Raw genomic sequence first — 21,022 nt, forward strand, 5'->3', positions numbered from 1 at the left:
AATCACTGAATGATTTACTCTTGGAAACAAACAAAATTTCCCCATAGGGAAGTAAAAGCCACGTGTGTTTCCTGTACAACAATCTGTCGTGCATTGTTGCTAAACTTCACTCATTGTAAATTAGTGTCCAGGTCCATTCAAGGACAAAGCGTGTGAATGCTGTCGTGCTATTTGATCCACCAGAGAACAGGCAGCCATCTTTCCTCCAACCACCACCACCTCTCCTCCCTGTGGCCGCTGCAGGTCTCCAGGGAGAATCACTTACTCTACCAAATCCACCGGACTTTCCAGGCTGAAACCCAAACGGGCTGATTGGACTCCTGCAGTCACGCTCTGTTAACCACACCTGTCCAACTTCATCCATCACCCTTTTGTATGAACTGGAATAAACCGTTTTAACTCATATCAGGAGCCAGCTCTGCTTGAAGAAGCTGTCATTTTGAGAGGACAAACGAAACATCTTTTACATTTTGACGCTAACTGACTGCTGCATTCGGTGTGTTTTCCAACACACTTGGAAAATGTATACATTTATAAATGAATTTTACACACTGTACATTTTAAATGCACCTTTTAAATGCACCATTTGAAGCTACACTAAATTCTAATGACAGCGTCTGTTCTACCTTTAATGAAACAAGTAATGCACTATTCCTTTACTTACAGACATAATGATATGACTTAGTGGACCTGTGCACTTCGAAACTGGAAAATAAATGTTATTTTCTTGTTTTGATTAGGATTTTGTTTTTTAAAGAATGTGCCAATGGGTAACAAAAGTACTTTGGGTAAAAGCAAAATCACCTTGAGCTTCAACTCTAGCCTATACCCTTTCAGTCTATGTCTTTTAATTTATAAGAATATGAGTTTAAATATGTGCCAACGCAAATGTGTCTGCCTTAAACCTACTATAACTGACCTGATGATATGTATTACAGTATAATGACAATCACATTTAAAGCGTTAATCATCAGTGGATTATTGTCTCTCCACTGTGGCCAGTTTTTCATGTCCATCCTGTTTTACTCCACACCAGAGAGAAAGAAAGAGCAGGTTCTCCCTGAATCATGTGATGATCACAATCGACTCTGACTAAAAGAAGAAGCTAAGAACTGGCTAAAACTACAGTCTAAAACAAAATGATGTCAGGGTTTTTCCATCGATGCTGTAGTAGTAGGTAAAATCTGTTTTCTGGAAAGATCCACACACCTCATGTCATTTTCTAAACTACAAGTGTCGACGTGTGAGTTGAACACGCGTTCATGTCTGAATCATCGCTGTCAGTCTGGTTCACAGGGAACTGAGAAGTTGAGAGGAACCACACAAAGAAATCTCTTTCACTGAAATGACAAATAACACAAATAAATAAATGTAACAATTATAAAACAAAAGAAAGCAATATATACTTGTTTCAGTCTGGTGGTATTTCTATTTTTGTTTTGTTTGTCCAGGAGGATTTGAGATGTCTGACCCCCACCACTCCCAGTGCTCGCTCCATCTGGATGAATATTATATTTTAATATAAAATATAATATCAGAAACATGCGTGAGTCTGAATAATTCTCAAAATACAAGACACAACAAAGTTTTTCAATGAAAGTCAACACAGCAGATTCAATCTCCTCCTATAACTTATTTATCTATTAAGTTATTCGATTAGGACTAGTTTTTTTCTCACATTTTCACTTCATTTAATATTTTTAATAATTACACTGTATGCAATGAGGTCTGCACCTCGACAAAATCTCACATGTATGTATTTATACTTCTTTTATTATCGCTATTTCAAAACTTTACATCTACGTAAAGCAGCGGTCTGATTATCAGATTCTCCTAAAATTAAAATGAAGATGTAGCACTGATGCACTGTGTTCATGCACATACACATCACTTTGATTTTTATTAACATCAAGCAAATGTGGCTAATTTTATCGAGTCGATGACAGATTGAACACATCTCCACTGCAGACCCTCGTTTTTCTTTTCCAATGGTTGAGATGTCTTTGTACGGAAGATGATTAGGGCCACATATGATCGAAAATTTAAAAAAGGAAAAGAAACAATTCAGAGAGAAAAGGTAAGAATTCAGAGAAAAAGTCATAATTCAAAGAAAAAAAGTCATAACTCTGACTTTAATCTCAGAATTCAGAGGGAAAAAAGGTCATAATTCTGAATTTAATGTCAGAATTTGGAGAAAAAAAGGTCAACATTCTGACTAATCTCAGAATTTAGAGAAAACAAGTCAACATTCTGACTTTAATCCCAGAATTCAGAGGGAAAGGGTCATAATTTTGGCTTTAATCTCATAATTCAGAGAAAAAAAGTTGTAATTCTGACTTTAATCTCAAAATTTAGAGGGAAAAAGTCAAAATTCCGACTAATCTCAGAAGTAAGGCTGTTTTCCAATGTTTTCTTTATACATTTGGCCCTAAATCCTTTGTGATATCTTTGTAAACAGCAAACATAAAGAGAGTTTACCGCCTGCGAATTAAAATATATACTGACTGTGAATCCAGTACAAAATGTTTCCTCAATCTCTGAGGACACATTTCTTATATAAACCACCTTTAAATACAAAATATTTTCAACATTTTTTTCAGAGCAGCACGAGACATCCAACTTTACGCGACTTGACTGCAGGTAAAATTGAGCTGTAAATAAGCTTAGAGAAATAAAACTGAACGAGTCAATCCTCAGTGGATGAGCTGTGTCTCTCTCTCTCCTTCCAGCAGTGAAGGAAGGAGGGAGTGGATGAAGGAAGGAAAGGAGGAGTCCTGTGTGATCAGGAGAAGTGAAAGTGAAATGAATGTGTGGAGTATTTAAAGAGGAAGTGTGGACTGTGAGCTGTTGGCAGACAGACGCAGAGGGACACAGCTCTGACATGTTGGTGAGCTGAGAATCTTAACATACTTTATAAACCACTCACTTACACCAGTGATTGTGCAACTTTCACTTTGCTTTGCTTTCAGTCTTCTTGGCTTCTTTATGTCAGTTTCTCTTCAAACTTCACTTCTCTCTTCAAACTATCTTTCACTGGAGTGAGGAATGTTTGTTCCATCTTTACTTTTCTGTCATTTTCAGAAAGACAGAGAATCACATTTTTAGGTTTTCTTAACAAAAGTCAAGACGACAAATTGAAAACCTGTTGGAACTTGTCCTCTTTTGTCTTTTATGCTTCACTATTTTTAAAAAAATTCCCCAGGTTGATTTGAAGCTTTTAAAGCAACAGTGCTTCAAACCGGCGGCCTGAAACCTGTTTAGCGCTCCACAGGAAGGAATCCCACGATGAAAATCTCTTCCTTAATTTGTTTTTCTTCATCTTTCTCTCTCTTTCTCTCTCTCTCTTTCCTTTTATCATTTTATCAGCTCCTCCTCGTCGGGGCTGACCTCTCGTGCTCCTTCTGGCTTTCTTTCCTCGTCTTCTCAACAGGTTTTTCAAGATCTTGCACAAACATAAAACAACTATTTATAAAAACGATGGTGTCTTTGATAAGTCAGTGAATTCTTTGCTGCCACATGTAACGGACAGACATGGAGGAATTGAAATCAAGTGATTTCAGAAGCTAGTGTTTTCCTGATATATTTTTTATAAATGTTGACTTGTTTTCGTGTTTTTCCCTCAGAAACAATCAAAGTGTTGTTTTATTCTTCTCTGCATCATGAGGAAGCTGCAGGGCCAGGACTAAAGTAAGCATTGCTCCTCATTCAGTGACACATCTACATGGTTGGATTTGTGTTGTCACAAGAGGTAAAGTAGTATTTCCATATCATTCATTCATTCTTTGATAATATTATTCTTTATTCTGCAACTTTCAATCTAATTTGGTCACCAGTGCGTCGTTTTAATATTAGTTTCAAAAGTCAGAATTCAATGAAAAAAGTCATAATTTTGACTTTAATCTCAGAATTCTGAGGGGAAAAGTCAAAATTCTGACTAGTCTCAGAATTCAGAGAAAAAACTCACAATTCTGCTTTTGATCTCAAAATTGAGAGAGAAAAAAAGTCAGAATTCAGAGAAAAAGACGTAATTCTGACTTTAATCTCATAATTAATAGAAAAAAAGTCAAAATTCTGAGTAGTCTCATAATTAGTGAAAAAAAGTCACAATTCTGTTTTTAATCTCAAAATTGAGAGAGAGACAAAAAGTCAAAATTCAGAGAAAAAGTCACAATTCTGACTTTAATCACAGAAATTAGAGAGAGAAAAAAATGATGTGCTTTGGTAACACTTTTGGAGTGGAAGTTACTCCATGGTCGGTCTTGTTTTATGTTAGAGCGCAGAACAACACAGTTTCTGCTGCTGGGAGATAATGGGATTAAGAAACATTGAAGTAAATCAAATTTATATGAGAAATGAAAAGGAAACATTATTTGCCTTCAGTATTGAGAAAAGTGCCTCAGTTAACAGTTGATAGTTCACTCAGCAGGTGAACTAACTCATCCCAGTAACAATAACACTTAACACTCAGTGAACATGTTGTCATGTGACTTTAATGTACATTTTCCCACTCTAGTCACATGAGTGTGAAACCACATCTGAGAGCTTTTGGTTTCATTACAGACAAATGTCAAGCGTTACTGTTGATGTCAATGTGTGTATTCCTGATGTTGTGGGGACCTAAATCTGTTCATACAGTCACATTATGGAGACACAAACACTTTTTTACTACATTTTAAGGTGAAGACGTGTTTTAAAGTTAGGCTGATGTCAGGATTAGGATTGGGTCAGAAATAAGTATGGTTTAGTTTAGCGTAAATCTCCAGGAAATGAATGGAAGTCAATGCAGTGTCCTCTGTCATGGGAACCACTGTTTATGTGTGTGTGTGGGTGTGTGTGTTACAACAGCCACATCCTTTTTAAAGTACACTTTCTGTTCTACACTGGAAACAGAGCTCCTCAGATTAACAATGATTTACAGCGAGAACACAAAACCAATATAATAAAAATGTTGAAGGCCTGTTTGCTGCTGTATAACATGTTATATAAAGGCAGAGTTCATCACAGTGATGTTTATTATTATTCTTTTTTTTACATCTTTTTCCTAGTTTGTAACCTGTCACCAGAGCAGTGCAGACCTGACCCTTGTTTTTTGGTGGGTGGGATTGTAACGGAACCCATAATGCAGCTGTGATTCTGGACTCCAGCTGGTTATGAGGTCCGTTTCCATCCCACAACGCACAGAGACCTCCCGAGGCAACGGGAGTCACCGACAAGAAAACTTGCAGTCTGAAAGTAAATGAATGTTATACCAGCTGAGAACTTTATTGTTCCTTAAAAAAAAACACAGTAACATATTATTTCAAAAGTAAAAACACTGGTCATAGTAAAGAACAGTATAAAAGTATGTGCAATATGTTGAACTGAACCACGCGGACAAAGTGTATTTAGGTTTAAATGTTCTCATTCAGCTCCTGGGAGGTGGAAGGGTATCGGTTTTTCTTTCTCCTAAAATAAAAATTGAAAGTAACATGTAGGCAGTTTAATGCATAAATGACAGTTTGGAAAGAAGTGCGATTGATTTTTTTTGGGGGGGTGTTTTTTCCTCAATGACACGTTTTCTCCCGGATTGCCGACGTCAGTAAACGCAACCGGGAATTCCGTGTCAGCCAAGAATGACACCAACTACAGCCATTCAAGAGCTTCCTGGTCATCATTTTCCTACTCTTGTGTTGCACCTCTACATCTGTGCCGTGACACCTGACAGGTGCAAAATAGCAGTTTTTAATAAATCTCAATTTCGAAACGCTATTGGTTTGTGTGTTCTTTTTCTACATTTTTCGCAGCCCTTTCATGTTGAAATCGTGGGTTAAATCTCTAGCTTTACACTCACCGACCACTTTATTAGGTACACTTGTTCAGCTGCTTGTCTTATCTGACAAGTCGAGGCACGTAGAGCATGTAGACATGGCTAAGATGACGTAGTGGTGAGGAAACGGAGCATCAGAATGGGAAAAAAAGTTGATTTAAGGTACTTCGAATATGACACGGTTGTTGGTGTATTTCAGAAATTGCTGTTTGGGATTGGGATTTTCAGACAAACAAATTCAAGGGTGATTTAAAGGGGACATATTATACCCTATTTCTCCAAGTTAACCTAGTTCCCTGGTGTCCTAATGAACATGTCTGTGACATGATTTGGTCAAAATACCATAAGGATGAAGCACCACAGCAGTTCAATCACCCTGTCAAAACAGCCCTGTTCAGAACTCTCTGTTTAGTAGTATCTCTTTAGGTCCACCTTAAAAAAAGAGTAAAACAAACTTAATGGGGAAGGAAATGACATCAGCCAAAGAGGCTACTAGGAGCTAACAGGAGTTAGCATTTGGAAAAGTGATCATTTGCAGGCTCTAGCAGGCACATTGCCGTCATATATAACATGTATCCACTGGACAGATAAATCCTCTGAGGCTGGAAGTTTGTGTAGAACTCTACTTTTCGCAGATTTCTGGTTTTCAAAGTGAGTCACCTTTTTTCACACTTTGCCAACTGATAGGGACTCCAGAGTCCCAAATATGAAGACTTAAATGATTAAAAAAGATTTTGCATAATATGTCCCCATTTAAAAGTTCCGCACTACAGCTTTAACAGGACAACACGATTTTCATTACACAGAATGGGCAGAAAACGCGAAAATTATTCAGTGACGACCAGAAAACAGTAAATCATCAACACTGAGTGCTGCCAATTCGGACTGGGAAATGATTCAATATCATGAATAAAAAAAACAAAACAAAAAACTTACACCAGTGTTTCCCAACCCAGGTCCTGAGGGAACACTCCCCTCCATCTTTTAGATGTTGCCCTGCTTCAACAACACACCTGATTCAAATGAACAGCTCGTTATCAGGCTTCTGCAGAGCTTGATGATGACGAGCTGTTCGTTTGAATCAGGTGTGTTGTTCCCTGAGGACCAGGGTTGGGAAACACTGACTTACATCAATATAACATATTAGGTAAAATGTCCTTCCATTTTCTTAGTTTGGCAGACTGGAAACAAACCTTAAAGCAGAGGGGCTTCAGCAGCAGAAGAGACCACGTCTGATATGTTATCAGGTAGATAAAATACCCACAGAAGTGGCCGGTGAGTGTTTCCTAATAAATCATTTTCCTCCACGTGAACAAATGATTATAGTCAACACTCCAGTGAGAGTTAATTTCACAGTTAATTTTGTGAAAACTAGGACAAAAAGTAACAAAAGTAACCTCATCGTTGTACTCCCGCTGTCACATGACTTTGATTGTACTTGTAAATGTATTGTGTGTGTGTGTGTGTGTGTGTAAACTGAACTGACTGAGAACGTACACACACGCTGCAGAAATCCTATAAAAGGGGTTTCCTTCTCAGTTGATTTAACGTCTTGACATGTTGCACTACATGAAAACACCTGACCAATGCTATGTCTGCCAGTGCTGTCATCTAGACTACAACTACAAAAATACTCAAATGAACACACAAAGGTTAAATTAAAAAACGGTTGTGGAAAATGATTGAACATTTCGTGTAATTCACAGGAAGATTGATAGGTGTACTAGCAACAGTTGTCTTTGCATTGTATTACAATAAGTATTGAACAAACTGTCGCAGAAGTGGACTGATGCTACATCAGTGCCTGCGTTCCTTTTCAAGTCATCGTTTGGTTGTTGTTCATTTGTGTCGGTTTGTTAAACTGTACAGATAACACGCGAGGGCTTTAGTGTGAACATGGTCTGGTTTTAGCTGCAGACTACAAAACAAACCCTGGTTTTTGAAAGTGAACGTTCACATCGGACAATACTCGCAGTCAATTTCCTCTGATTGGAACATCCTCAACATCATGCATAATGTTTACTGCTCATTTTTCCATCGACTTTCACGGGAGTTGTATTTGCCACCAGTGAAGTTGCCCCTTGGTGTTTAACTGCTACTTCCATCCAACTTCAAGGATTCATTTTTCATTTTGATGCAGAGCCGACGGTTTTAACCTGAATCCCTTTCAGCTGCAGACGAGTAGAGTCGAGTTTAAAGGCCAGATGATGTCAGTGAATTGATTTTCAATGCAGTGGAAATAGTAAAAAGGGGGGAGGGGGGGTTGTCAGGCACTAGTCAGTTGGTGGAGAGCAGAGTCAGAAATGGTCCCTGCACATGGAAAAACCCTGTCACACAGCATCACCGCTCGCGCAAAGAAAGCGTCCGTCAGCGGCCCGAAGGCGAAGGGAATCTAGAGAGAATCCTGTCGACAAGTTCCCGTTGTCTCTCGTGGTTTTCTCGACTGATCCGCTCGTGCATGACAGCGAGCTGACTCATTAGATCGTTCTGCATTTCCCTCTCGTGGTCCATTAGCCTCTGCAGCCGGGCATCCTCCTGTGCCTGCATGGCTGCGTCCATCTCGCTGAGCTGGGCCACCGTTGCCGAAACTAAAGCGGAGACTTGGTCCATTACTGTCGTTTTCCTTTTTTTCGTCGGAACCTTGTACGCTGGAAAAAACAAAAGACACAAAGCAGTCCGTCAGTGAGGAGACACTGACTACAAATTAGTGAGTTGTGGTCTTGACCGATCTCGATTTAAAATCCTGAATTCTGACAACGACTTAAGACAAGACCAAGTACAATCTGATCTTCAAAAACTGCCACAAAATGTTATCCTTACTATACTCGTATTAACACTGTACTACACAAATCTAGTAGAAACGTTAACCCTTATTATAACAAAAACAGATTCAAATTCAAGAAGATTGGATGTATAGAAAGAGTAACTTAACAAACGCGTCCTGACTTTGTAGCAGCAGCAATGCAGTTTTTAAACATTTGACCAGAACTTGAGAGGCTGAACTGTTGTCTGCAAACAAACACTGGCTCCTGGACAGGATTAATAAAACTGTGAATGCACACCAGCTTTCCTTTTTTATAATTATTACTAAACAGGTAATATTTCAGGTCCAATACAGAAATGACACCTGGATGGTAATAAAGAAATGTTTTTTGGGTAACAAAGGTGTGTGTGGACACTTTTTTTTAATCCGGGTGACTGAGTAGGACTGAGTAGACACTTCAAAGCTGTCCCTGGAGCTTTGTATGATTTGGTTATGATGCCATTCAGTCTGTTATTGAAGTCCCGATTCCTTTTAAATGACTTTATAATGACAGCCTAGTGTGAGCTGCACTTGCTTAACCTCTTTGATGAATGACAAACTAATTAATGCTGCCTTCTTTGCTTTTAAAGCGACTTTTAGTTCATGAAAAGTGGTATAGAAATAAGATGTAATTATTATTCTATTCGTTTTACGCTCTAATAGTAGTATAATAGTTCAACTTCTATCACTGTTTCCTTTACAAAAGGCCAAGTATTATATATGAATATGTGATCTAAATGCCAACAATGTTGCCAGTCCTTAAATTGAATTAAAGTGTCTACAAAAGTCCATTTTCCCGAACTTCTCCTGCCAGACGTTTTTCCTTTTTCCAGGCAAATGTCCAAGTGAGCTCATGTGAGAAGAGAACCCAGCTGGGAAATCTCCGGAAAATTCACAGTGAGAGGATCCTGGATCCTGCGAATTCATGCCAGGCGCCACCTCCTCCCTCTCCTCCTCCTCCTCCTCTGCATGACTGTTCCGGAAATTCCTGCTGACGTAAACACGTCTGGCTCAGACAATCTCCCGCTGTGTTCTGCAGGATTATGATGTGAACGGCAAACTCCGGATTATGCCCGCAACCTATTTTCCACGCATTTCCCAGCGCTTATGTCTGAAAACAGATGACGTGCTTGTTTCTATTCATCTATAACATCGTTATACATCGCATAACAACGTTGTAATTCACGAGAGATGATTGAACAACATCTGGATGAATCTGTATTGTGGACATGCATTATGATATAAAATGAGGTCAAGCCCTCTGTCCACTTCTATTTCCTCTAGAACAGAAAACACATACGTACAGGTGTTGATGGTGTGCAGCGGCTCTGGTGGACTGTACTGGTCCTCGTCGTCCTCTGCCTCCACGGGACCCAGGTGCTTGTCGACCTCGTCCCAGAGGCCGACCACCACCTCCTGGTGCTCGTCGCTAAGGGCGGACGTCGGCGGCGGAGGAGTCGGAGGCGGTGGCGACGGCGACGGCGGCGGAGAGGATGCAGGTGGAGGAGTGGGACTCCGCTGGCGCTTCACCGGGTTCACGGCGGGGGCGTTCCCAAACACCCGGTGGCACTGCTCGTAAAACGGCCAGTCGACGCGGTCGCTCCCGCAGCGGATCTTCTGCTGGTGATACTTGAGGTACTGCTTCCTCAGCGCCTTCAGTTTGCTGATCACCTGCATGTGTGACCTGAACACCCCCCGCTCCGATAGTTGTTTGGTGATCCTGCTGTAAACTACCGAGTCCTTGACCGTGCCCGTGATCTGGTTACGGATCGACTCCGACCCCCGGATGGTCAGAAGTTCTTTGATTTCGTTCTCCTGCCAGTTGTGCATCTTCTCTCTGTTGGAAAAAGCTGCAGCCGAAGCGTCTCAACTTACTACAAAGACCTCCCTTGTATGTTTGCGTCCGTGACGTCACATTTCTGAGCCGGAAGTCGACTCGCTTGTCACTTCGTCTGTGTTGTTCATAATACAAACATGGTGTTGTTGTACATTTAGCAAAAAATAGTAAACTCCAATTTTGTTCCTTTTGTTTACCCTTTTGGATTGTAATGGTTTCTATTTGTTATGGACGCTTTTTTAAATAAATAAATAAATAAAATGGGTTATTGATGCATTTATATAATGTTTGTTGTATTTCCATACTGCCTAAAAGGTTGTTTGTGAAATAGTAGGTGACTCTGTCAAATGTTTTATTTTACAAAGAAATGTTAATTAAAAAAAAAAGTAAGTCATTTGTTTTGTTGTTTATTGCTAAAACAAACAAACATAAATCGTCTGCACTAGTTGGAATGAAAAGTGGAAAATGAATGCCTACCACAATTTCTTTCTCTGAAATTGACACATTTAGGGAGAAATAATCCACATCCAACTATTTTGGAAAACCAAAACTGCCCATGAATGTTTATTCTTTAAATATTAAATGATCAACTGATTACCACAAATATCAACGATCAAAAGGTCAAAAGTATTTGACAAGTCCACTTACGCACTTACTTATAATCTCCATTCTTGTATAAAATGTGTATAAAATGTGTACAATACTTAACTCACTTGAAATTTAGATTTACTTGAAAATCTTGCATTTTTTTGTGATAATTGTGAAATTGTGTAATGTGGGTCCGTTCAGATTGTAGTTGCACTGTCATGCAGGGGGTGGCGCTGTGGTACTCGAGGGATATCATCCCGGTCCAACACGAAAAATCGGCTCGACAGACACACGGATGCTGTTCACTGGTTCCGCACAGAGGAAAAACAGCGGATGCAGACACAGATCTCCTGCTGCTGCCAATATCGATCATTGATCATCGGTGCGGCTGGAAAATCGCGCAGAACTCGGTGGATTGTATCGCCGCCGATAAGAGGGACCGCCTTTATGCAGAGGACATGAGCAGAGTGTGGATGTGCTGGTAGCCTGTTAGCAAGCTCACCTGTTCGCGTCGGTGTGGCGATGATGGAGAACATCGAGGAGCCTTCGCCTCTGCGGATCACCCCCACTGTCCGGGCGCTGAGCTCTGCACTGCGGGGGAAACGTGAAAATGTCCACGATTCCAGTCGAACAAACGGAGACAGAATCTTCCCCGAACCAGAGAAGCTGTGGTTTAAGGAGAGCAGCGTCAAAAACCTGCGAAACAGAGACTTCTTGTCGCCGACCACGGTGCTGAACACGCTGTATGCGGACGGACAGGTTAGCTGTTTTGATTGATACCTGTTGTGTTTGACAGCATTTTAAGTTTTAAATCGTCTGTGTCTATAAATGTATCGAAGAAAGGTCTAAAATAAAAGCAGAAGTCTACACTGGGCGTCGCCATTGAACAGTATATAATTTTCACATGGTAAATACAGCTAGTTGGCACATTACACTAATAATTGTGTATGTTTCAAGTAAACGTTTTGTTCCTCCGCTAAATAAAATAGTTCACTAAACAGTATAGTATAGTTTATAGCCCCGCTGAAGGATGGTGTTTGCTTGAATGTGAAATTATTATATGTTATACGTAATAATATATATGATCATAGTTATTCTCGTAAAGTTAGTCAATTAAATTAAAAAAAGCTGCAACTGTGCAAATAATAATAATAATAACAATGATACCAGCTAAGAATTGTCAGGCAAAAGACAGACATCGATCACTGAAAATAGATGGATAGAAAAGGAAAATTAAGAAGTTTAGTGCTTGTTTTCTAATTCACAATTTCTGATAGTTGGGCGTTTCCCCCCTCATTTTCATTAGTTGGAACAATCTGCTTAATCACACTGCTCCAATGCTTCAACTACTTAATTAAACAGATAAATGAGCAGACTGGACTTTAACATATCTTCAATTCAGACACGTAAAATGTTACAGGGATGCAGCAAAACCTCTGCAATCCACTGTCTGTCCCATCATTATTGACCATGGCCCCCACAGCAGCCTGTGGCGGTCATTATTAACCCATGAATGGCAGATATAATATGGGTCAGACACAAACCGCACACACAGAGGTCAGGTGTCTCTTATTTGTGTCAGACTCTCGTTAGAATAAGAGTTTTGTGTGTGTTTATGCAGGGTGATGCTGTTTATGTTGTCCTACACTGTAATATGAGCTTTTGTAATAATGTACTAGTACACAAAATACATATGTTTTTTTGTCGCAGACACTATATAGTTGCATTTTCAGACTTGGATGTCTTGAAAAACAAACTTAAACACTAATGTTTACTGTATGAAGATATGATTGAAATGTTTTTAAATTCTGATCTGTGTAGTGATGACCGCAGGCCATTCCTCCCTGCTGATGTTATAACCACTACTTTTCTCCATAGACCACATGCACTACATGTCATTTTCATCCACATAACTGTGTAAAACACACCAGTTTAACACTGTTTCATGTGCCCATGATACATACTATGGTTACCCACTGTTTATGTTATACACATTTCCACAACCATATCTGCTGTTGTAACACTGCACATTTTCCTGTAGTGGGACTAATCAAGCACTCGACATTTGTGCTTATATTATTACCTGAACTCCAGCTTTTTCGCCCACTTCATGTTATTCTCATGTGTGCATCAGTAAGTTGGGTCTCTTTTTACTCAGGTTCCTCCAGCAGTGATGTCCATGGTCGGGTCCCTTCGTGGCAGTGGGGTTCTCCCTATGGCTGCTGGTGAGGTGATGGATGATGGGCTGAGGGTGAGGGTGGACCGGGCTGCAGCCTTCAAAGCGGTTCTGTCCGGCGGAGCCACAGAGTATCTGAAGCCCTCGAGTCAGAGGCAGGGCTCTGTGGTGGTGAACTGCCCAGTGCTGCATCCTAAACCCAACATACCTACTCCTGATACACTGACCCTTGGCCAGTTGAGGACTATTCTGGTGGCTGACCACATGGGGGCACTGTTGAGAAGACAAGGGTGAGTATGTGGGATAAATCCAACAATTCCAGAACCCTCAATACATGACATTAAATTCCCTTTCTTTACACTCTTCTGAAAACTTTAATGTTTTACATGTAGATAAGAATGAAGCCATCAGAGTGACATTGCCCTTGTTTCAGATTTTCAGTGTCCTTTTGCCCAATGCTTCCCGAAGACAGCAACATCAGCATCTTTCTTCAAGATTTAGGAATCGATTGGCCAATCGCTCCAGCCAGCTGGACCAACGAGGAGCAGGAGGAGAAGGTCCAGGAGGCACTGGAGAACTGCCCATACAGAGAGAGGGAAATGGAGAGAGGCAAGAAGAATGGAAGGAAGTCAGAGGTGGATGAGAATGAGGGGACACTCAGGGTCAACCTGAAAAGAGTGTTCCAAGAGGAGGGGCTGCTGGGATATGACCCAAGTCTTGGTACCTGCACAGGTAAGGTCACAGTACGAGTGTGTTTGATAACTATGTTATTGATTGATAATCTAATGATGATTGTTATCACGGTTTATGCCTCAATTGTCAAGTGTTTTTTTCCTTGTGATTCTGCGATTGGCCCTGTTTATTTTTGGCATTAATGTGGATCTTGGTGTTGATCTGAACACATGTGGAAACTGACCTACTTGGCTTCTTACTCCTGTGTCTATCATGCATAGCCAAAGTGTCCAGCTGACAGCTTGTGTTCAGTTTTTGTCACTGTTACATCTGTGATCATTGTCTCTGTCAGAATGCGTCAGCTTCTCGCATCAGCGATTTGTAGGTTTATATCACATTTTAATCATGGTGGCTATTTGCACTTGTACTTAGTACCGTGTTCTTTCACTTATCACTCAATCAGGTTTAAATACGGTATTTGTTTCCACATTGACAAAGGCTTAAGTCTTTGTGTGACTCTTTCATTAAAAATGTTGAAAACATCACCTAACATAGTGTAATTTGATTCTGTTTGAAACCCTTATCTCCTTTTTTGTCTGTGCCTAAGGTTGGCATTTTTTTGAGCTTGTATAAAACAATAGCGTCAACAGACTGACTGTTCTGTTTATGATTGTATATCAAATGAACATTAATTAAGGCTGCATGTTTGTGACATCGTCTCCTTTTGTCTAGAATGTTTTGAGCGGAGCAAAATATCTGTTTGATGGTTTGTCACTTGTAGCTTCAGAAAATATTCTGACCCTTTTACTTTTAACACGCTTTATGTTCACCATTTAATTGCAGGTGTACAACACGAGTGGATACTTGAAGCTGTAACTGCCAGCATAGAGACTTTACGGAAGCACTGAACTAAGGATCTGAAAGAATACCTTGACTTTCATTTTTGATTAACATTAAATGTAATAAACCTTTTAGCTTTGTCATAGTATATTATTAAAGGCCCCATATGTAAGAATGTGGCCAAAAACGGTTACTACACTCAAATTCAAAATACAGAGGTCTGTACTGTACTGGCTGTACTGTTGTTGTTGGTGAGTTCAGTTTTTTATATGAACATTATTCCTGAGCCTCTGTGACATTAGGAGGAGTGTATGGCCAGTTGCATTAGATTTTGCACCTTTAAGTATAACTTTCTGCAGTACGTATACAAAGAGTGCAAAAAGTGCAGCAGTCTGGATATTTTCTGAAAGCACAGTGCCTTTAATGCCACTGTAACTGGAACAACTTGAAGTTGTAAAAATAGTGTTTGAATCCTCAACAGCACCTCCTTTAATGGAAACAGTTAACTATAAAACGTTTGCTTGTCTACAGATGATTAAAGAAAGACTTAAAGGAAAGACGTGACATGGACATCATCTTACTTATTCCTTTGATATTTAATTTAGGATCACGTTTTGGTCAGAGAGAAGACTTCATATTTCCTGCTAATCAATCGTTTGTTATATCTGTTTCAGTGTGCAGGGACAGTGTTTTACACTTGGTACAACTGGATTTAGCCATGGCCCACTGCACAGTGAGACACACACACACCCAGACAATATTTTTTTTTTCTCTCAGTAACAGACAAAAAAAAACAAATTTCTTGTATATTTCTATTGTCTCGTTCATAGGTAGTCACGGCAACAGTGTTACATGTGACTTCCTGTCAGGATGAGTTTCGCCAGCAGCAGATAGCGATGCTGTGGAGAGCTCGTGGAGCAACACATGCACAGGTAACCACCACACGTACACAAATACACACACAATACAGAGTCAGTCATGTAGTGCAGCATGTTTTTATATTTACCTGCACTGCTCTGTGTGTCTGCAGAGACATCTGGTGTGTCGGCCTGTGAAGACTCTTGGTTCTGACATCACTGCTGCACAGTATCTGCAGTAAGACACAACATCGCTCTCATCATGCCTGTTCACCATTTCTATACTTGCCTTTGTGTTTCCTATATTCCGTTGTCTTGCTGGACTTCCTTATTCCACCTCATCTCTTCACCAGACTTATTTTACTGAAACTCTAAATTAAAAAACACTTGTGGGCCTTGTTGATACTTTTCTTCACCTGTGTGTCATCAGCATCTTTTCTGTAGCCCAACTGTGCGTGTAATTATGGTCTCTATTGTTGCTCGTGCAGGTTGAGAAGAGGTCAGATGAAGGAGGCGTCAGAGATGAAGTATGGAGGTCAAGTAGAAGGTGTGTGCGCACATTAACCAGTGTGGTCTGTGTGTGCGTGTGTGTGTGCACCGCTCCTTTCTTATGAAGCCTTGTCATCCTCTAGGTCAGACATGGGATGACATCATCAGAGTCATGACCTCAGCCACTGTCAGATTTGAGCTGCTGTCTACCGTTCACAGTAGTCCTGTGAGTTATCACTGCAGATTGTGTGTGTGTGTTTTATTTTTTATATATTTTTGCATTGATTGATTAATACTGACTGGGCAAATGTGTCTCTGTTCACAGAGACATTGATGACACAGATCTCTGTGTTGTAATTAGTTGAGCTATATTGACTGACAGCTGTCTGCTCTAGGTGACTCTGGATGTGCAGAGAGAAGGGAGCGTGTCAACCAAAGGGCCGAGAGGAGGCGTGTTTGTGATGTACAACTGTGCCAGACTTCACACTCTGTTTGACGGCTACGAGAGAGGAGTGGAGAAGGGTAAGATTTGTGCTTTGCTTCATTTCTCTTTTATGTCGGATCAATAAGCAAATGCTGCTGCCTGGTAGTTTAAAACGAAGCCTAATTGAAAAAAAAAGACAACAAATATGACTAAATCTACACAAATTTTAAGATGCAGATGAAATAATCAGCATTGATTGTGTTTGTAAGATGCACTCTATGTATGTGAAATGTTCTCTCCTCAGCCACTTTATCAGGTTCACATTATGCCTAATGTGGCACATTGGCGTAGCTTTAAGGTTCAAAGTGTCTTCTGAGATGGTCCTCTGCAAGGTGCTAAAACAGACTCAAGTTAATGATAAACAGATTTCTAATTTAAGTGAATTAGACACACTAATCCACGGTCTTATCATCTAACAAAAGCATATTATTTATATTTGATGCTTGGAACAACACTGAATATGATTTATCCCTCAATATACTGACATTGACAGGATGTTTGACTCTTTATCTCCAGGTTTGTATCCAGAAATTCCAGAGGGCTCCCAGCTGGACTTCTCTGCTCTCACAGAGGAGGTACAACTGCATTTGATTCAGTCAGTTATACAGTTAAATAGAGCGACAACGATTCATCAATTATTCATTGATTACAAAGTTAATCTTCAATTATTTTAATAATAGATTTTTTTTTTCATTACTACATATTATGATTATAAGTGATTTTTCAGCCTCTTGAATGTGAATATTTTCTGTTGTTTTTTTTTTGCTCCATTTAAGAAATAAATAAAGTATTAAAACTGAATAATTTCGGTTTGTGGACAATACAAGACTTTTAAGAACATCATCAATTTAAAGTTTTGGAAGATTTTCTTGCATTTTATGGACCAAACAACAAATCAATCAAGAAAATAATCAACAGATTATTGATTTGGAAAATAATTGTTAGTAACAGTAATATTATATCTGCTCTTCTTGTCTCTGTGCTGTGACAGGGGGAGTGGCTGCTCCTTTTCAATTACCTCATCACATTCTCCGAGCTGCTGGACCAATCGGGTCAAGCTTTAGACGGAGAAGGGGGAGGGGCCAGAGTCAATATGAAGACTGAACAGGTAGGAGGAGCTGGGCTTGGATAAACGGATAAGCGACTTGTAAATTCAGCTGTTGGGACGTTTACGTGACTCGTTTATTAACGTGTTTGTGTTTGTTCCTCAGATCTGTAAATTCCTTGTGTCGCTCAGTAAAGACTTCAGCTCGTACTACAACAGAGTCCACGTACTCGGGGTAAGAAGACGTGTGTTTTTATATTGGATTGTTGAGAGTCAGAGTAATTGTTTATGAAGATGGATCATGTGATTATTGACCACAGTTCACCTTTGGGTTGGCAACACTGAATCTTTTATGTGTTTGTTTGGATCACTAATTCACTTTCTGTGTTTTTTTCCTCACGTTCTCCTCACCCTGTCCTTTCGTTCTGTCTTTCCTTCTTTCAAGGAGCCTTTGCCTCATCTCTTCAACCAGATGTTTTGTCGTCTGTATCTGTTGAGAACTTTGAGGGAGCTCTACCACAGCGCTCTGGACACCCTGAACCTTCCCCCCATCAGGCAACTGTAGCCTCAATATGATATATTTCACTGCTGTGGTCACTGTCGGTCCTTCCTTCCCAACCACCACACACACTTGTACACACACACACACACACACACACACACACACACACACACACACACACACACACTCTTGTAGCTTCATCGCGTAAATACTCGAAAATGAAATGAGTCCACACATTCTCGCTTTCCCTCTCGTTAGTCAGTCATGAAATATGATAAATCATGTAATATAACAGTAGATCTAATTGGACAGATTTCGTGTAAGAATTCAAACGGCTTTTATTCTTAAACAAATGGTTTTATATTTTGGAAAATCTTCTTTGTTGCCGTCTTGTGGAGAGTTAGGGCAGAAGAATGACCGCACTCTCGTGGCTGTGCAGTAAACTGTGAGACTACTGCGAGCATTAATTTATTGTAGTTTAGCACAAAGAGTCGGAGCAGCGATTGGTATTTTGTGTTGTCAAACTTGAAAAAGTTGAGCCAAGAATTAAGTATATTCTGAACAAATTATCTTTGTTTTTACAATATTGTTGCACAGATTAAACAAACGCCAATCAATTTTAACACGATTTGGCAAGGAAAGCAAAAGTGTCACTGCTGACATTAACATTATCTCCGCTCAGTCCATGTAGTGACAGCCGTCGTTGGTGTGTATTTACACCTGTGCTTTCCCCTCTTTGATCTGTCGAAATGGCTGCCGTGGAAAAAAAGGGCCCATTCTTTTAAAATTTTAACTAGCTGTTATATTCACCTGTATATTTCCACTCCACTGCACAAACCAGGCAGCGGACTATAAACGGACAAATGCGGCAAAAGTGCATCAAAGGTGGGACTTTTTCTTGTCACCATGATCTAACAAAAGGAACTTCCATTAATGCAGCCGTAATCCAAGCACAAGTCTTGGTGTATAAATTGTCCAACTTTCTAAAATGTCCTGATCATTACCTCAGTCCCCCCCCTCCCCCCCTTCACTAAATATCACTAACACTGCCTGAAAAATCACTCTTTGTTTGATGCCTTGTTGTTCAAGATCCAGATTCATGTTTTAGCCATCTAGCATATATAAATATTTATTGTCAGTTTACAAGAAACTATAGACTGAGCAGAATATATATATATATATATATATATATATATATATATATATATATGTTCTGTATAATGAGTCTTAATTGCTGTGATTATTCTGAGCACCCAGATTAGTTCACGGTAATCCCTGCTTGACAAATCACAATTATTCAGTATCATATACCAGATAAACAAACGGGTGCACATTAGCAGCATTTAGGACTTTGTGCCAAAATGTTAAGAAATGCATGGAATGGCATGGAAATAATACGTATATATGAATAATTTTATGGGATAAAGGGTTATTTATAAAGTAACAAGTTGACAATGAAAACCTTTTGTATTTCAAAAATGTGTTGCATTTCAGTGACCTTCCATTTGTTCAAATGTGCCATAGCCTGTTTTCACTTTCTGCTTTTTTTTTTTTTTTTTTCCTGTCGTTGAAAGAAAACATTTGTGCTGACGGATTTTTTTTTTTTAAACTTTTTTTTTTAAACTTTTTTTACTACAGAAAAACTAAGGGGATATTTGCAATATGCTGATTAATTTCCAGTAAATGTAAACTGCCATAGTAATCACAGCAGTATTAAAACAGGAGAGATGCAGGATCATGGACTCTGGTTGTTTTTTTCCCCCTTATTATATTGCCATGGTTCTCACGCTGTGGTACGTGAGCTTCTTCTAGTGGTACTTGGAAGAAAATCCTAAAGACTGTTCTACTGAGGCTGAGGAATTTTGACTGCAGTGCGTATAAAATAATAATAATTACCGTTCATATGATTTCACTGTACCAGTCTGTGAAGTATTTGTAAGAAAGATGAGGATGATGAGAGGGTAATCTTATTGGGAATAAATCAGCATGCCTTCTGTGAAAAGTCTGTAGCTGACTTTGTTTGACCTACTTACACCACTGTATTTTTAACATTGATGACAATGGTGTTACTATAATATCTCAGTATTTTCTCAGGTGGTACTTAGAACCACTGCCATATATTGAATACTATAGCGATAGTGTGTTTCAATAGTGTTTTTCCACCCATAATAAGGCCTCAACATCTCTATCCTTCACTCATGTCTTCTTTCCCCCACCCTATCTCTGATTCCCTCTCTCGACTCCTCACATACAGTCCTCAGCTGTGTTCTTCCTAGTTTTAGTTTAATTTTCTTGGTTTTTCAGCATGAAACCAAACCAAACAACCTGAGTTATGTAAAAACTCCAGTGGCAGAAGTAGCATGCATCTCCTCTTATATTTCGAAGTGAATTGTTCTGTAACTGAATAAAAGTCAGTCCACAAACAAGGCTCAGCTTCACAGCAATATTTGCATCAGCGTCACAGGACGTTCCCTCCCAGCCTGACAAATCTCTTCGTGCCTCAGCCTCGAGTGCATGCAGCCATCTGAATTTGAATGGTGCTGCCAAACTTCCTCCCACACACGTGTTTCCACCTATAGTTTCTGTGACTTTCCCCCATCTGCAGAATGAAAATAACCGAGGCAGACTTTCTATCTCTCGGCGGGCACACAGATACACACTCACACTGTGATTACTTGTGCTCCATTGCTGCTCGCACGCTGCCTTTAGGCTACATAGATGGAACAATATCCCACACGCACTGCATTCATACACAGACTATGCTGTTAAGGTCGATCCATCACCGCAGATACACCCTGGGTAATGTGACATGCCATTATTCTCTGCCCCTTTTTTCTCTTCTGCATCCTTTCCCTCCTGCTTGGATTCCTCACTTGGTGTTTCCTGTCCTGCTGATTATGTATATCTTACCTTCTCTGGAGTT

At 39.8% G+C, this 21,022-nt stretch overlaps 1 protein-coding gene across 1 annotated transcript; it reads left to right on the forward strand.

The window, feature by feature from the left end:
• Positions 1 to 11,556: 11,556 nt before the first annotated feature.
• dalrd3 (DALR anticodon binding domain containing 3) lies at positions 11,557 to 18,162 on the forward strand (the record flags this gene model as incomplete). Its single annotated transcript, XM_083895285.1, has 13 exons — positions 11,557 to 11,793; positions 13,193 to 13,500; positions 13,644 to 13,942; positions 15,397 to 15,455; positions 15,553 to 15,654; positions 15,753 to 15,817; positions 16,068 to 16,126; positions 16,212 to 16,294; positions 16,464 to 16,590; positions 17,069 to 17,127; positions 17,544 to 17,660; positions 17,764 to 17,832; positions 18,043 to 18,162. The coding sequence occupies 13 exons, from the start codon at positions 11,557 to 11,559 to the stop codon at positions 18,160 to 18,162; spliced, it is 1,704 nt and encodes a 567-aa protein (XP_083751411.1).
• Positions 18,163 to 21,022: the final 2,860 nt, after the last annotated feature.

Source organism: Microchirus variegatus (genome assembly GCF_963457635.1).
Source record: "Microchirus variegatus genome assembly, chromosome: 9".
NCBI lineage: Eukaryota > Metazoa > Chordata > Actinopteri > Pleuronectiformes > Soleidae > Microchirus > Microchirus variegatus.